The sequence below is a fragment of the Corvus cornix genome, chromosome 4, assembly GCF_000738735.6.
Source record: "Corvus cornix cornix isolate S_Up_H32 chromosome 4, ASM73873v5, whole genome shotgun sequence".
In the NCBI taxonomy this organism is placed as follows: Eukaryota; Metazoa; Chordata; class Aves; order Passeriformes; family Corvidae; genus Corvus; species Corvus cornix.
In genome coordinates, this window is record NC_046334.1 from 1,290,898 (window position 1) to 1,306,292 (window position 15,395).

At 53.9% G+C, this 15,395-nt stretch overlaps 2 protein-coding genes across 5 annotated transcripts in view; one reads left to right on the forward strand and one right to left on the reverse strand.

The window, feature by feature from the left end:
* Positions 1-2,030: 2,030 nt before the first annotated feature.
* On the reverse strand, positions 2,031-7,746 carry SOWAHB (sosondowah ankyrin repeat domain family member B). Its single transcript, XM_039550860.1, has 2 exons — positions 7,313-7,746; positions 2,031-7,138 (listed from the first exon to the last, which is right to left on the reverse strand). The coding sequence occupies exons 1-2, from the start codon at positions 7,673-7,675 to the stop codon at positions 5,528-5,530; spliced, it is 1,974 nt and encodes a 657-aa protein (XP_039406794.1). The 5' UTR covers positions 7,676-7,746; the 3' UTR covers positions 2,031-5,527.
* A 3,104-nt stretch (positions 7,747-10,850) lies between these two features.
* The window catches only part of SEPTIN11 (septin 11), a 50,794-nt gene continuing 46,249 nt past the window's right edge, over positions 10,851-15,395 (forward strand). For 3 of the 4 annotated variants that reach the window (XM_039551444.1, XM_019293014.2, XM_039551446.1), the window contains exon 1: positions 10,851-10,943. In XM_039551444.1, coding sequence (XP_039407378.1) covers positions 10,866-10,943 — 78 coding nt within the window. In that variant the 5' untranslated portion in view covers positions 10,851-10,865. Of the gene's footprint in view, positions 10,944-11,903; positions 12,017-15,395 lie in introns of those variants that run through there. The other variant, XM_039551447.1, reaches the window with a different exon arrangement.

The following is a 15,395-nucleotide window of genomic DNA, read 5'->3' on the forward strand; positions in this document are numbered from 1 at the left end:
TGATGCCACTTGGCACGAGCACAGACACTGGTAAGGGACCCAGCCTCGCTCGGACACAGGAGGCAGTGCAACTTTGGGGTCAAACCAGGGTCACAGCACAGAGTCCCTCCTTGGTTACCCCAGCCTGTGTACATGGGCTGAACCGGGGGCACGGGCATGGCCAGGCAGGCTTTCCCTTGGCTAAAGTCACAGGGAGACCAGAGCTGCAGGAGTGGAAGCCTGCGACGGGGCAGGGGAGGGACTGCTGCTGTCCCCACGCTCGGCACAGCCTGCACCAAAGCCCTGCAGGCTGCAAGTGAGCAGCAGAGTTTGCTTCTCCCTTGGCCCCACTCTCTTCCCTGACCACTGGCAGGCTTGCAAACAGCCTGGCTCTGAGGACAAACCCTGCCCTCACCCTTATCAGCTCCCTGTTTTGTTCTAGGGTCACTTTAGATACCATCACCAGGCAGTGTGAGAACCACTGGGGAGATAAGGAGGGTGCAGTGTTTGTGGATGGAGGGAGCACAGCTCTGCATCCCTGTAGCAACAACACTCCCCATTAAGGCCTGGGAGGTACTTCTCCTCTCTGGAAGTGAGACTCAAGACCTTCCCGTTTCCCTTAACCATTCTCTGCTATTTACCAGTGGCATGGAACTCCCAGGTGGACTTTGGACAACCTGCAGTAACACCTGGCTTGTCCTTGGCTGTGCAAAGCTATTTGTTCCCTACGGAATTACTATGGGACTCCAGGTCTGACACACGCACCAATTCAAATTCTTCTAATTCCCACTTCTACTGAAATATTCTGGACTTCATTAAAGTCTATAAAACACCTCTTCTGGTATCAAATCCATCAGAACATTCCTTCACTCTAGAGCTGGGACTCAGGAAGGCCAAAAGAAAATATTTAAACCAAGAACTCTCTTTACAGAGGCCCCGCAGCAAGGGGGAAGAAGGATTTTGGTCCTTGCTTGCCATGGCAGCATTAGAAATGCAAACTGAGGCCAGTCCACACAGACTGACCTCCTGTGTGGAGGACCTTGCCAATAGTTTTGATGGGTGTTTCCTTCACAACAGAAACTAGGACTTCTTAAACAATTAATTTTAAATAGCTTGTGGCTTTCAAGCACATGGAGCATGGCTGCCTATGAAACACTATCCCATAGCAACGAAAGCACCCGAAATCTTTATCAGACCCATCTGCCATGAGCAGTTTTGTGCTTTCATCCAGTACCATTGGAGCTAAAGAAACTTAAGGGCAGTGTAAAGATATATTTCACAAATAGATTTTGGGTTGCTTATATTTTATGACAGGCTGTACAGTAAGGAAGTCCTGATAGGTATGAGGAGCTTGTGTGCCTTTGCTGAAATCCAATCCAGATATAATGTACCATGAGCCTTAGGCTTATTTAAACCATCCAAAAAGTAGTCTGTTCTACCAGCTCAAATTAACAGCTCTAAGGAAAAAAACAACCTACACAAGATCACCCATCTGTGTCCTCACAGACAAGCTATTGCACTGTGTGCTCAGTTAGGTATTTAACACAACAGTGCCTCTGTACCAAGCTTTTCTTGGTATCCTAAAATATATTTCTTTTAGTTAATGGTAAAACACATTTTCTGTGCTTAAATAAACTCATGATGGGGGTGAGGGGTATTAACTTAACTGAACTAAGAATTCTACTTTTAGTGCTTTCCAGTGTGACTGAGTTTCCAAAGACAATATTTGTTTTTCCCTGAAAGGCTAACAGTTCTCATTTACTGGGGAAATTTAGGTTGTACTGTTAATTGGGGGGTTTCTTATTCTAAACCCCACTCCGCTAACCTGCTGTCTGGTGCTACTTGTAGTAAATGTAGTCTTGAGAAATTCTAGCTTTAACAGGATTTAGTAGCAATTGGGATTGTCTTGTTACTTGCTGAAAGTGTGCAAGACTTTCTTCTCACTGTGGAGTTGTACACAAACTATTTAATTCAAATGGCATTCGTCACGGTAGGGAAAAAAGTGCATTTTGTGTGATGGACTCTTCAATTTATTTATTTATTTATTTATCTTTAATCCTACAAGTTCTATTTCTCTCTGCTTCATAAAGTGCTGTGATTTAACGGGTGCCCTGGCCATTAGCTTGGGTTCGCAATGTTCTGTGCTCTTGCTCACCTGCTTTGCCCAAGAACACTTTTTTAATTGCACAAAAGCCTCTTAGGTTGTTTGAGCTGGGCTCCCACCATTGCTCCAGCCTTCAGTCCATGTCCAGAGGTGTGAATCCAGATGAACATCCAGCTCTGCTGTGCTGTTTCCCTTTAGCCATCAGGTGAGTGGGTGTGAAGGTGTGTGCCCCAGGAGCGGGAGGGGGTGATGAGGGGTTACCTTTGCAGGGCTTTGTAAGGCTCTGAGTGCTCAGGCTTGACAATCCATGCTGGGCAAAGGCCAATGCATGGAAACATCAACCCCCTCTGCAGGACATGGGCTTTGGAGTACAAAGCAGCTGGTCAGAGATAAGCATGACAGAGCAGAGGGGTGACTCTATCAGCAGCAGCTGCCAAGTGGGAGGTGTGTTTTAAATGCAATGAGAGGAGAGGGCAGAGTCCTGCTGTGCATTAATCCATGGCACATCCTGTGTTTCAGGGCGGTGCAAAGTCAGATGCCTGGACTGGGTGTGAGGCAAGGAGCCACGTCCAGCTGCAATGAGGAAACAGCAGCGTGCACAGGTGTGGAAGGGGCCAGGCAGGCTGACAAGTAAGTAGTAAGGAGATCAGGAGAATGTGGAAACAGAGATGCTCAGGCTGCATGTGTGTCTATCCAGTGGTGGATTACTCCTGGCTGACTGGATCTGTGATACACCAGGGCAGCAGTGGGATTCCTCCAGGCATGGCTGAGGGAAGATCTGGCCCTGCCTCCCACAATGGGCTGGAGATGGGTTTCACCCTGTCCATTGCTTATTTCACCAGCAGAAAACTTGGGAGGATGAGGCTTTCTGGGAGTTAAAAGGCTGGTTATTCCCCCAAGCAGTGACTGACTGCTTTTAGATAGTGTGGTGTAGGAGCCATGCAGTGTTAGCAGTATAAGCAGTCCTAATACCACTAAGGTGATAAACCAGAGTGCATGCACGCTGAATCCAGTATGGAAAGTTTTGAGCTTCCTAACAGTTGCTCTGTAATTTAAAAATTGGAGAAAGCAGCTTATCTGTGTCATCTCAATAGGCAAGCAAACAGTGATCACAAAATTAGGTCACAACTTACTTAGTTCAGCAGTCTGACAACACTGCTAGGAGGAGAAAAGAGGAAAAAGATGACAGGCAAGGTCTGAAACACTGTGAAGGAAAAAAACATGCCACTTAGGTTTGCGTCATGGAGAAGGTCAGGGAAAGGCTGTAAAATGAGAATCCCAAGGTAGCACTGTCTTAGCAGCATGGGAGATACAAAGGGGAAAACCTTGTTCTTTGGAAGCTGTCTTTGGAGAAAAAAAATACACTCCCCCCAGACAGCTTTAGTCCGCTCACAAACTTCTTTCATTTGGGGTTCCTTCTGTGAAGCTCCCTGTACAGGAAGGCTCTGGTGGCATCCCTGATATCTGTCCACTGTCAGCAGGTTGCTTTTAGGAGCTTGTAGCCAAGGCTTGTGGAAGGCTTTAGGGAGCCCTTTCCCAAAGGAGCCTGGTGCATGATGTGAATAATGGCAGTGGCTCTAATTGTGGTAGAAAAGGCTTCATTGCTTTACCAGGCAGCAGCCACTTTGTGTGTTGGTGCTGACCTAGGCTATAAACCCCAGCTGGATTGAAGAGGAAGGGAGATACACAGGATTCCTTCTGCTGCGGGGGAGTCCTGGAGGGCCCTCCAGGTTCTCATGCTGGTGGCTCAGAGGCCACTTCACAGTTGAATTTCTTATGAGTTCAAGTCTCAGAGAGGAATGATCATTGCCAGGACACTGCCTTGGTTTACTGAACTCTCTCCCCTGTAAAAGGAGAAAACCAGGCTGGGAAAAGGCCACAATCTTTTGTGGCCTGAGAGTCAGGCAGAGTAGCTTCCCTTCTGCAGGAAAGAGTTCCTCCCTCAAATAAACCCCAAGACCTCAATTAGTGCTTGAGCAAGGACTCGAGGCATTCCCTGGCACGCGTGTTATGCAAGGGTCAGGTTCTGCTGCCCTCGTTCCCGTTCCTCCCCGAAACTGCAGGCATTCACACACATGCCTCAAATGCATGAGCAGTCCCACCTACTGCTCTGGTCTGCCCCAAAGCCTCCCACTGAGGCTGAGCCAGCAGTCTCAGTTTGACTGGTCCTACACCTGGGGTCACCCAGCAGCAGGAGCATCAACCTGGCAGCCATGGATCCCTGTCTGATGTATATTAGCTCTCTTCCTTCCTCCATAGGGGATCTATAGGGGAGACAGATTAGGTGCAGGATTAACTTGTAATTTTTGACACTTTAGAAGCTCATTCATGCTAAACCAGAGAGCAGAGTACATTATAGGACCCACATAATCCAGTGAAATTCCTAAAGACAGTTTGTTTTTTGTAAACTCTGAGGATTATTCCACTGGACATCTCTTGACTGCACTTGGCCCGCCAGTCCCACCCGTCCCCATCACATAAACACCTAACAGGCAGTTTAGGGCTGGGGTCTCTGGGAAAATGCAGCTCTGGCTATGAAACAGCCTTCCCTCTGCAAGGTTGGGACCCGTACTACAGCACAGCTCCTCCTCTGCCCAGCACAGAATCCTGCTGCAATGCTTTCTGTCCCAAGGCGTGGGAACAGGGCTGTAGCCACAACACGGGTACCACTTCCTAATCCTGTGGTGTGAGGAGAGCAACTGGAGGTGCAGGAATGAGGGAGCAGCAGGGATGCTGCCGGGCAGCCCCAGGCAGCTGTGGAGGGGAGCAGCACTGTGGTGCTGCCCTGCATTCTATCAGGCCCCGAGGTGCTGCCTGGGCTGGTGGGCAAGGTGGCCTGGGAAACACCTTTCCCTACTGGGGCTCTCCCACTGCTGCCCTCTGCCACAGTCAGTCAGTCACTCTCTGAGGACTCTCGCTGGAAGGCTGGATCTTGATCAGCTACATTTTTAAAAGAGGGACTCATCCTTAATCTGCTGGGATTTAAAAAGGGATGTAGTTTTACTACTCCCTGGAATTTAGGTGGTGTAAACAAATGTTTTGCAAACCCCAGGACGAATAACAATCTGTCACTGTCAGCAAAAGCAGGTGCTCTACCTTGATTGGGGCCAGACTTGAGCCTCACCCCAAAGCCATGGTCCCACTAATGCTGGTGATGGTGGCTACACCCAGCAGCTGATACTGGCCCTGTGGGCTGCAGAGGATTTGCCTCCCGAGGGTTCTGCCTGCTTCCAGCAGAGTTACTGCATCCTTTCACTGGTAGAAAAGCAAGAAATGGGAGGGAGAGCAGAGAGGTTCAGACAACAGTTCATTGGAATAATTTAAAAGTACATTCTTCAATAGGTTCAGTCCGTTTCACAGCTTTTGTTCTGCCTGCATGGCTTCCTCTCGCAGGGTGGTCACCAAGGGCCCATCTCCACTGGCAGGGAATGCCAGGGAGCTGTCTCAGTCACTGTCGCTGCTGGACTGGTGGGACGCTGCCCCACGGCCGAGCTGCACCCTGAGGCAGGCAGGCAGTGCTGCCCTACCAGTGGACGGCGAGACCTTGCTGACAGAGGACATGCTGCGGGCCAGGGGCTGCGTGGGGAACATGATTGTGCCACGGGGTGCCTCCAGGAGCTGCCAGATCTCCCCCGAGGTGGAGCTGCCCAGGTATTCCCACGGCCGGCGCCCGCTGCCGTCCCGCACCTGCACCTGGCACCCCAGCTGCAGCACCAGCACCTTGATGACAAGCTGGTGGCCGTGTATGGCAGCCAGGTGCAGCGGCGTGTACCCACAGCCCGAGCGGGCGTCCACGTCCAGGGCCAGCCCAACCTGCTGCGCCGCCGCTGCCAGCTCCTGCAGGCCCGGCCCGTCACCGTGCTTGGCCAGCCAGTGAAGGACCGTGAAGCCTGATATGAAGTCCCTCTGCAGGGCCAGCTCAGGCTCTTCCAGAAAGAGCCCCCGCACCTGAGCCCAGCAGCCCGCTGACATTGCCACCAGCCAGGCGTGCTCCCGCTGTCCCAGCGGCACCAACGGCCCCCGGCTTGCGGCATTCCTGGGGGAGCTCTTGGAGAGCACGGAGCGGGGCTGCCGCCCACAGTCATCGTGCAGTGATGGGGGGGTGCCCTGCACCTCCGACAAAGCGAGCTGGCACCTGATGCTCCGGAAAACAGGCAGCGGTGCTGGGGGCTGGCTCTCTGGGGCTTGGGGCACTGCGGGGCCCTGTGCTGGCAGCAAGGACTGGGATGGGGGTGAGCTGGCAAGGGGTGGCTGCAGGGAGCGGGATGGGGATGGTAGAGTGGGGGACTGTGGCAGAGATTGGGGGGGGGGCCTGGTGGGGGGCAGGATCCCAGGACCTGACGGCAGTGTCAGGCTTTGGCATGGGTACAGCCGCAGGACTTGAGGTTGGGTTGGTCCCTTGGGGGTCAGCCCCCTGGATCCCCTCGGCAAGTCTGGGGATGGCCTGGTGGGGAGCTGCTGCAGGGACCTGGACTGCGATGGGGGCAGCCTGGTGGAGGGGAGCACTTCGGGGCCTGATAAAAGCAGTGAGGATGAGGAGGGACCGGCAGGGAGTGCCTGCAGGGACCGGGACAGGGGCAGCACCTCCGGGGCGGACAGCAACGGCAAGGATCGGGACGGGGGCAGGTCGGTGCGGGATAAAAACGGCAGGGACCGAGATGACGGCAGCTCGGGGGGCGACAGCGCCCTAGGGCCCGATGACAGCAGCGGGGACTGGATGGGTCCGGCGGGGGGTCGTCTCCCCGGGCTTGCTGAGGGCAGTGGGGCCTTCAGTGAGGGCATCCCAGTCGCGGGCTGCGGCGGAGATCGGGGCTGAGGCAACCTGTAGGGAGGCGGCATCTCCGGGCCCAATGGCAGTGGTGGTGTCCGAGGCCGGGACGGTGTGGCAGACGGCAGCCCGGCGGCAGGCAGCGGCGCTGACAGGGACCGGGGCGGCACAGCAGGGGACAGCGCCCCAGGACCCGACGGCAGCGCCGGGGGCCGGGGGCGCGCCGTGCCGCCGGGGCGAAGCGCCCAGGGGCCCGAGGACAGCGGCTGGGTCCGGTACGGGGGCGGCTGCGGGGGGGGCGGCGGGGAGCGGGAGCGGGGCGGCCGGGGGGCGGGCGGTGTCCCGGAGCCCGGCGCGGGGACGGCGGCGGCAGCGCGGCGCGCCCGGCGGCACTCGCAGCACGGCCCGCCCCGGCCCCGGGCCGCGCAGCCCCCCGCCCCGCCGGGCCGCCCCTGCTTCGCCGCCTCCCCGCGGGGGCCGCGCCGCCCGTCGGGGTCGCGTCGGGGCGCCGGCGGCGGCTCCGGCTCCTTCTTTTCCTCCTCCTGCTCCCGCTGTTCGTCCGGCAGCTCCTCATCGAGGAGGTCGCGGTACCTGCGGCGGAGGACGATGTCCTTGGAGGCGCCAGGGGCGGCGGCGGGGTGGACGGTGGCCAGGGAGTTGACGAGGCTCTTGAAGTACTCGCGGCGCTCCCGCCGCTGCTGCTCCGTCAGTGCCGGGTCGCGGAGGAACCGCTGGAAGTGGCGGAGCAGCGCCGTGTTGGGGGCTCGCCCCCCGGCCGCCCAGAGGAAGTCCAGCACAGCCTCCTGGCTCAGCTCCCGCGCCATGCTCCGGGCGGCCGGCTTTCGGTGCTCGGTGCTGTGCCTCGGTGCTCGGCGCTGCACCCAGGTGCGGCGGGGAAACCCGCCTCCTGCCGCGCCGGACCTCTCCGCCTCCTCCTCCTCCTCCTCCGCAGCCGGGCCGCCACCTCACGGTCGCCTTTGCCCGGGATGGCGGCCCGTGGAGGTGCGAGCTGGGGTGACAGCGCTGAGGAGAGGCGACAGCGAAGGAAAGAAGCAGGGTAGGGGGACGGGAGAAGCTGAGAAGTGCGAGGGTCCTTTGCTGGCGGGCAGTGAGACGAAAGAGCTGTTTATCAGTCATTGCATCAGAGAACAGATAGGAGATGATAGGCACAAATTGAAATGCAGGAAATTCCATTTGTGTGTGAGGAAAAATGATTTTACAGTGAGGGCGGTCAGCTACGGGAACAGGTTGGCTGGAGAGAGTAGGTCTCCATCCTCAGGGTCATTCAATGCTCCATGAGATGCCTGAGCACCAGAGCTGCCTCCTAACCTGAACTTCCCTGTGATTCAATTACTTAGGAAAACTGGCAATAAAGATCCTCAAATGTGCTGTGGTTTGGGGTAGATGCTATTACAAATGTGTGGGATTGTACCCATGTACAAGAACCACACACAAATACCAAGAGTGTCTGCAGTCAAATCCTATCTCATCTCATCTCATCTCATCTCTGTATTTGCTGGGTGGCCAAGAGAGGTTGGACACACGTTGTACTGTTGTGGGGATCTCACTTTTTTCTGTACTGCTCAGGCTGTCACCACAAGTATGTACATAACAGCTGAGAGGGATGGGTAAGATCAGTGCCCCAGCGGGCAGTGTGCCCTGTGCACACCAAACAAATGGCAGCCCCTGCCCCGAGCAGTTTGGGGACTGAGTAGTGGGTAGAAAGTGTGGGAGAGAGGGTGTGCTGGATTTTCTGTCTTGCAGCCAGAGAATGGAGGGACTGAGCTCAGTGGGGCTCCCTGGCTTTTAAAAGGTCTGGATCAGGCCCTAAGTCACACTTCAGAAGCCATCTCTGCTGCAGGCTCCCGGCTATCCATAAATATTTTTAGCTGCCTGTCATGTAAGCAGCTGGAATATCCTCCAGCCTGCTGCAAACCCAGAAGTGTGTGCAATCCTCACAAGCCACGGACAGAGATTGCAATAGATGCTCTGTACAAGGTACATCCCATCGGCGGTGTTCATGTGGATAGGGCACAGGTGCTGGGGAGAGGGTAAGGCTCATGTTAGCATTTTATCATTTTGCACATTCCTTTTGTGCTGTTCTCGAAGGCATGAATACATTTCTCCCTCCTCTGCTGATGAGCTCTGGATTACAGCCACAACAGCATTTGCTAGCAGCGGGCTCTCAGCGGAAGCGGCTGAGATGAAATGAATGGAGCATAATGGTTGTAATTGTGATCACAAATAAGAAAGGCGGGTAGATTGTGAAGATGAAAAATCCAAATAAACAACAGTGGCAAATGACAACACTACTATGAAAGTGTTGCTTTGCCTTAATAAACTCAGGCTTAAGCAGGAGGCTTTCTGTGATATCCCGTTGGCTGTGACCCATTTGGTTTTGACAGTCTGTTGATGCCCTTTGTAGGCATGTGCCAAAGTCTGCGGAGAGGGTAGCTCCCTTTGATTCAGGGGCAGACTCTCCTTACAGCCTGAGCTGAAAAACGTTTTGGGTTTAGGGGGGTGTAATGCTGCAGGCAGGCAAGGATATGTATAGCCCTGCTACCTGGACTTGCGTCATCACCCACTTCATTCTAAGAGGTTAAAGACTCTTTTTTCCCCTTATCATCTAATGATTTACCCTGTCTGCAAGTTGGTCACTTTTGATTGTGGGCAGGACTCTTCAGAATGGCTGAATTTACCCTGGTCTCACCTTCTTTGAGGGTTTTGGACACAGCAGGTCTTTTGATTCTTTGGGTGAAATATGAGTGAGCACTGAGTAGAACTAATCACAACATGGAGGCAGGATCAAGCACTGCTTCAACTTTAAAGGAAAAAAAAAAGCCCACCACTTAGCCTTGTAGCCTTCTGTTGTTGTGCCAGAAGATGTAGCCTTTAGGGAGCTACGTACCCACGTTTATCTTTAAACAGGGGGGAAGTTACCAGCTTTCTGTGTCTGCTTGTGTATCTTCTCATCCCATCCGACAAATTGCCCTGAAATGACACGAAAGGACATGAAAGCCCCTTTTTTTGGTCTGTCTGCAAAATGATGCCAAACAGCTTTGGAAAGGTTGAAACAGTTCCTGTGGGGTCTCTAGGATGAGGGGCTGGCAAGTCCCTTTGCCCGGGTATTGATTTGTTAGCAACAGGTATGAACTTCAAGGAGCCAGGGGTCTGCTTCTTCCTGCTGAACACTAGGAATGCAAAGAACTGCACTGGCTGAGATCTGGGAAGATTTTGCAGAACATTTCTTTGTGCTGATATTTTTCTCCCCCTGCTCTTTCAGCACCAACAGCCATACCCAGGAAGGTGTTTGTGCATGAGTATCGCAGAGGAAACTCGGCCACAGCTCTCCCAGCTCCGGGCCAAGGAAGGACACAGTGAATCACATCAAGGTTTTGTGAGCGCAGGAGGTTTTCATGTTGGTTAAATTATGCTGATGTAGCAGTATCATGCATGCCTCTAATCCAGACAAGGGAAAGCTCTGTCTGCCTCACCCACAGGTGCAACGAGGGCAGCTCTTTAGATAGAATCATCAGGTTTCCACTAGAGGCTGCACTGGTCCGGGAGCATTTCCCGGCACAGGCATGCTCAGCACCTCCTCACCTGGAGCTGTGTGTGCAGGAGGAATTTGCTACAAGAGCAGTAATGAGTCTAATATTGAAGCCTCCCTCGGATATTAGCATTAACGCCTAACATGTTAGGGTGATAAAAGCACTGCATCAGCTATGCTTGCAAAATGTCCCTGGTAAACACCCTTGGATGTCTGTTGGTGTGCAAGCTTTGCTGGTGATGGCTGCACCTGTGCCCAGCTGAGGGCACTGCCCAGGTACAGATCCTCAGCTGCTGGTGGGGAGCAAGGTCAGGTAGCACACTTACTTCCATTGGTTCTGGTTCAGGCTGGGGGTGCAGGAGCTGCTGTGGGTGACCAGTGACCAGCTCCTGAGTTCTTCAAAACACAATCATAAAATCTGCAGGAAGGAGACACCTGGACTCTGTAGCCATCTTCAAACAGCCATGTGTTACTACATAGCCAGACAGAAATGGCTTTTGGAGGGGAAAGGCACAAGCTTGACATCAAAGGGACTACAAATGGTAAGTGTACTGCGGAGCTCTGTTTGCTTACCACTACCCCGGCTCGCTTTCAGCTTTTATTCTGCTGGCTTTTTTCTTTTGATTCTGTGGATGTTCACATATGGGGGTAGCTCTGGTGTGTCCATAATTCAGTGTATCCTTCATGTGTGCAGCAAATAGGGTCTCTGTCTTCTGTAGCCTTTGGGGTTTTATGTCTCACAAAGCAATGCAGGGCCCTTTCTTCATCACTACCTTGGCTGAAGATTTGCAAGTAGACATGTTGAGCTTGGCCCTAAGACTCCCACCTTTGCAGGTAAAGGGATATCATGCTCAACATCAGGATGTTAAGCATTTGTTGGCTGGAGCAGCCAGGAGCCAGCTATGCTTCTCTTCATCCCTGGAAATCATTTAGTGGAGTGGGAGAGCAACTGGCCACGGTGGCTGCTGTGTGATATATCAAGTTTGTTGAGAAACAGTGTGTGTGTTTGACAGAAGAGAAGAGCCGGGAGAAACAAGAGAAATGAGGCGGCAGGTTTTGTCCTCTGTGTTGTTATACAAGGGAGTTAAGGGCTCTTATGTGCCTCCCTGTTAGAAATACCTCTTTGCCGAATCCCTGTGCTCCTTCTTCACCTATGTGCTGGTAGGAGAACCTTGTTGATGGCTTGCTTGGCCATCTCTTTGCAAGGGTCTCTGGAGCAGATGTGTCTGTACTTTCAGCTGTGGGGCTGCCAGGGTGGGCGAGAGTAACCCTTCGGGGTTAAGGGGACGGGTACCCGCTGCCCGGCGTGGGGGGCGTGGGCAGGAGAGGGATTAGTGCGGCTACCGCTGAGCTCTGACTGCAGCCCCCCGGGGCTCCCGCTGACTTTCGGGGTTCCCCGAACGGCGGGGCGGCGCCGCCCGCCCGCGCTGCCCGGCGGCCCCGGGGGAGGGCCGGGGGGGTCCCGCCTCGCCGCCCGGCCCCTTTGCATTGCGCATGGGCCCTCCCCGCCGGGTGGCCATGTTGCAGTGCTAGCAGGCAGCGCAGAGGCGGCGGCGGGCGGCAGCGCAGCGTAGAGCACCGCACCGCGATGGCCGTGGCCGTGGGCAGACCGGCGGTGCGCGGGGCCGGGGGGCGGCGGGGGCAGCGCGGGGCCGGGGCCGGGCCGCCCGGGTGCGGATCGCCCGAGCGCGGCGGCGGGCGCTGCCGGGGGCTGCAGGGGCGCCGCGCCGGGGATGCCGTGCTGGGGGCTGTAGGGGCGCGGTGCCTGCGGGGGCTGCGGGGGAGCGATGCCGGAGGGCGCGGCGGGCTCGCCGGGGCGCGCCGCCTCTGCCCCTTTCCGGGGCCGGGGGGGCCCGCGCAAAACTTTTTTGGCCCCGTTTTGGGGCCGCGGCTCGTGGTTGCGGCGGGGCCGTGGCGGCGGCGGGCAGCTCCTCCCGGAGCCCCGCGCTCCGAGCCGCGCGGGCACGGGGAGGCGGCGGGGGTGGTCCCGGGCTGCGCCCGCCGCGCCTGAGGGATCGGTGCCTTGCCGCGGGTGTTGCTGCCCGCCGCTGCCCACGGATGGGAAGAGCTGAGAGCGGGAAGGGCTGTGCCCCGCGCGGAGTGGGCAGTCGGCGGGCGGGACGTACCCGCGGTCCCCGGGAGGCTGCGGCGGGCAAGGCTCGGCAGTCCCGGCATGGAAGTCTTCGGAGGGCCACGCGTGTCCTGCGTTTTCCAGCGTGACCGTTTTTCTGGGGATGTGGTGGCCAGGAGGGTTTTTACGTTCATGTTGAGAAAGACAAAAGATTTCCCCTTCACAGGGAGAAAGTTAAAAAAACCGCAAACCCACAAAAGCTAGAAGGTGCCGAAAAAGAAAAGCAAGTCTCTCTCGTATCCAGCTTGCAGAAACGTGAATGAAACTCCACCGTGACCAGACTGAATGCACTTTTGTGCATCGTCGGCCGGGGGAGGGAGAGACTTGATCGACTTCCCGGTAACTTTTTCAGTGCTTGGGGGTAACACACATACTGCCCACGAGTGGAACACTTGAGTGTGACTCCCTCTCAAAATAAGAAAATGGTCTGTGTTCAAGATGTGACCAGGATGAGACAAGTTTCTTTTAGCGTTTATTATGTGCTTATGGATCTGCAGGGCTGTATGGTTCCTCTGATGTGGCAAAGCAAATGTATGGAGATGGGGTTAATGGTGTTACAGGAGGTGGGGAGGTTATGCTACTAAGCAAAATAAGAGCTGATGTTTCTTACCAGAATACCTATAAATTATACCAGCCATTCGTAAAGCTTCTGAGATGTTTCCTTGATCTTAAGGTCTAAAGCATGCTTGGAAATTGAAGTTTGTCTTTCCGTGTGAGAATATGCATTGAAATCACGGCTTCAGATGGTTTTTTAGGGCAAGCTGAAGGGTACTGCTAAGCAGAGCCTTTTGGCTTTGTGTGGAGCAGTAGCTTTGCAGCATGAATAGGCTCAGGAACGTGGTTTATTGCAAGACGTGATTGCTAATTGTTCTTGTGGGTGTGTTTGGCGCTTTTTTTTGTTTGGTTGTTTTTTTGTTTTGTTTTTTTTTTTTTTTTTGTTACTATGTTAAACTGGTGCTGCTTCTGTGCTTTTTGGGTTAATCCAAGTCTCTGTGCCATCCCAGAATGACATCCACGAAGGGTTTTGCACCAGTTAAACTGAATTCTTGTCTGTGGAGCGCTGAGTCCAGACCAGTGGGACTGACTGCAGGATAAAGCATCCTTCAGCATGAGAAACGTGTGTGTGGGAGAGGCAAGGAGGAGGGTACTCGGCTTCCTCACAAGCAGCTGGTGGGCAGACCCTCCATCCTCCGGAATCAGACAAGAGAGTTGTTTTATCTTGGGGTGATAAGAGAAGAAAGGACAGTGGGCTGGCATTCAAGAGATGTTGGGGATGTTCTGTCTTGTGTACCTCCTTATCTAATCCTCTCTGCTCCCACTTTGCATGCTGCTGTTGTGTTGCTGGGAGGGTGGCAGGGAGTTGGAAGAAATAGTTAATTATATGTTAGAGCAAGGCGAGACTGGTGAACGTTTTCCTTTCCACCTTTCTTACAAAATATTATTAAGTTGAGCCATGAGTGGCATGCATCTTGTTGGAGGGAGGATGAAAGGAAGGGGGAAAGAAAAAGGAAAGGAATGAAACCAAAAGCGAGTCAGTTTGAGTTAAAATGATGATAACATTCCTGAGTCACAGCCTTTTACATCCCAGCAGGATATGACATTATGTTAATTGTAAAAGTATGCATAAAAAATAACTTCAGCAAGCTGCTCTGAAGTGTCTGTGTTTAATTGTAGCCGAGCAGGGCGTGTTTTGATAGGATGGGCGGCTTTCTTTTTAAGGGCCTGATCCCACAGATGTGAAGGCACATGTGTAATGTGCTGCCTGTAATTTCATTTGACTTAATGGAGACTGATCTTGGCATGCAAATGTAAAGGCATGCATAAGCAACGTTTTGGCAGGATTGGTGCTGGGAGCTGCTGTGGGAGCTCTCAGCTGATGAAAGCCATGCCTGTGCTTAAGCATGCACCAGGCTGGGAGGATGCTATGGTCATCTGGGCTCAGTGTGAGATACACCACTTCGAGGCTGGAAACTGTTGAGATGTGCTGGATAGGGGACACTTTTATTCCTCTTGGATTAATTTGCAGCATCTTGACCAGTGTCAGATGATTTCTTAGTAGATCAGAGCGTGGGAGAGGGCTCTGGCCTACCTACCCTTCTCTTTATGTGTTTATCCTAAATGTTTATGGAACCAGAGCTTGGTTGTGTTACAGGAGTGAGACTCATGTTCACTCAAGAGTATACATTTGGTGTACCCCCTTCTGCAAGCCTAACAAAAACTGAGGGAAAGTGAAGCTGGAATGCTGATTTTACATGGGAACCATAGAAAACAGTATCTGTGAGATTAAAACAGCACAGTGTATTCTTCAATCTGTTTTAAAAATACTTGGTAATGAGAGACTGCTGGTTTCCATGGAAGGGAGGGAGGAGAGTGAGATGGGAAGGTAGAGTGGGGCTGAAGCCTCTGTGCTTCATCTTTGAGCAGCAGATTTGCTGACACCCACTGGGGTCAGCAGGAGCTGGGGGCAGCACCTTTGGAGAGCCACATCCACGTGTGCTGCTGGTGCCGCACGGCCACCATGACCACTGGCTTGGGATAAGAGCTGCGCACCAGGGAAGGGGGTACCCCACGTTTCTGCATCGGGGGGCTGCAGACTCCTCACAATGGATGTGGTGATGCTGCGGGCGTGGGTGGCACTGCTGGGGCTGCTGAGGTGGCCAGGGCACGGGGTTTGGCTTCCTTGCCTGCTGCTGCCAAGTGGGGCTTTTGGGCCTGGCCTGGCTCAGCTGTCCGCACCAAGGAAGCAGCCGTGGGTGGTGCACACTGGACTGTATTTTAGTTTGTGACCTTTTTGTTTCCTTTATTCACCTCGGTGCCTTATTTGCAGTAGGAAATTCTTTCAGACAATTCTTGCTGCTCCTGT

Bases quoted from the DNA above. Each gene is read 5' to 3' on its own strand.
- SOWAHB (XM_039550860.1), bottom strand. From the start codon at position 7,675: ATGGCGCGGGAGCTGAGCCAGGAGGCTGTGCTGGACTTCCTCTGGGCG. The intron at 7,139-7,312 runs GCGAAGCAGGGG...CCCCCCCCGCAG, and splicing joins GCGGCCCCCGCGGGGAGGCG to CCGCCCCCGTACCGGACCCA.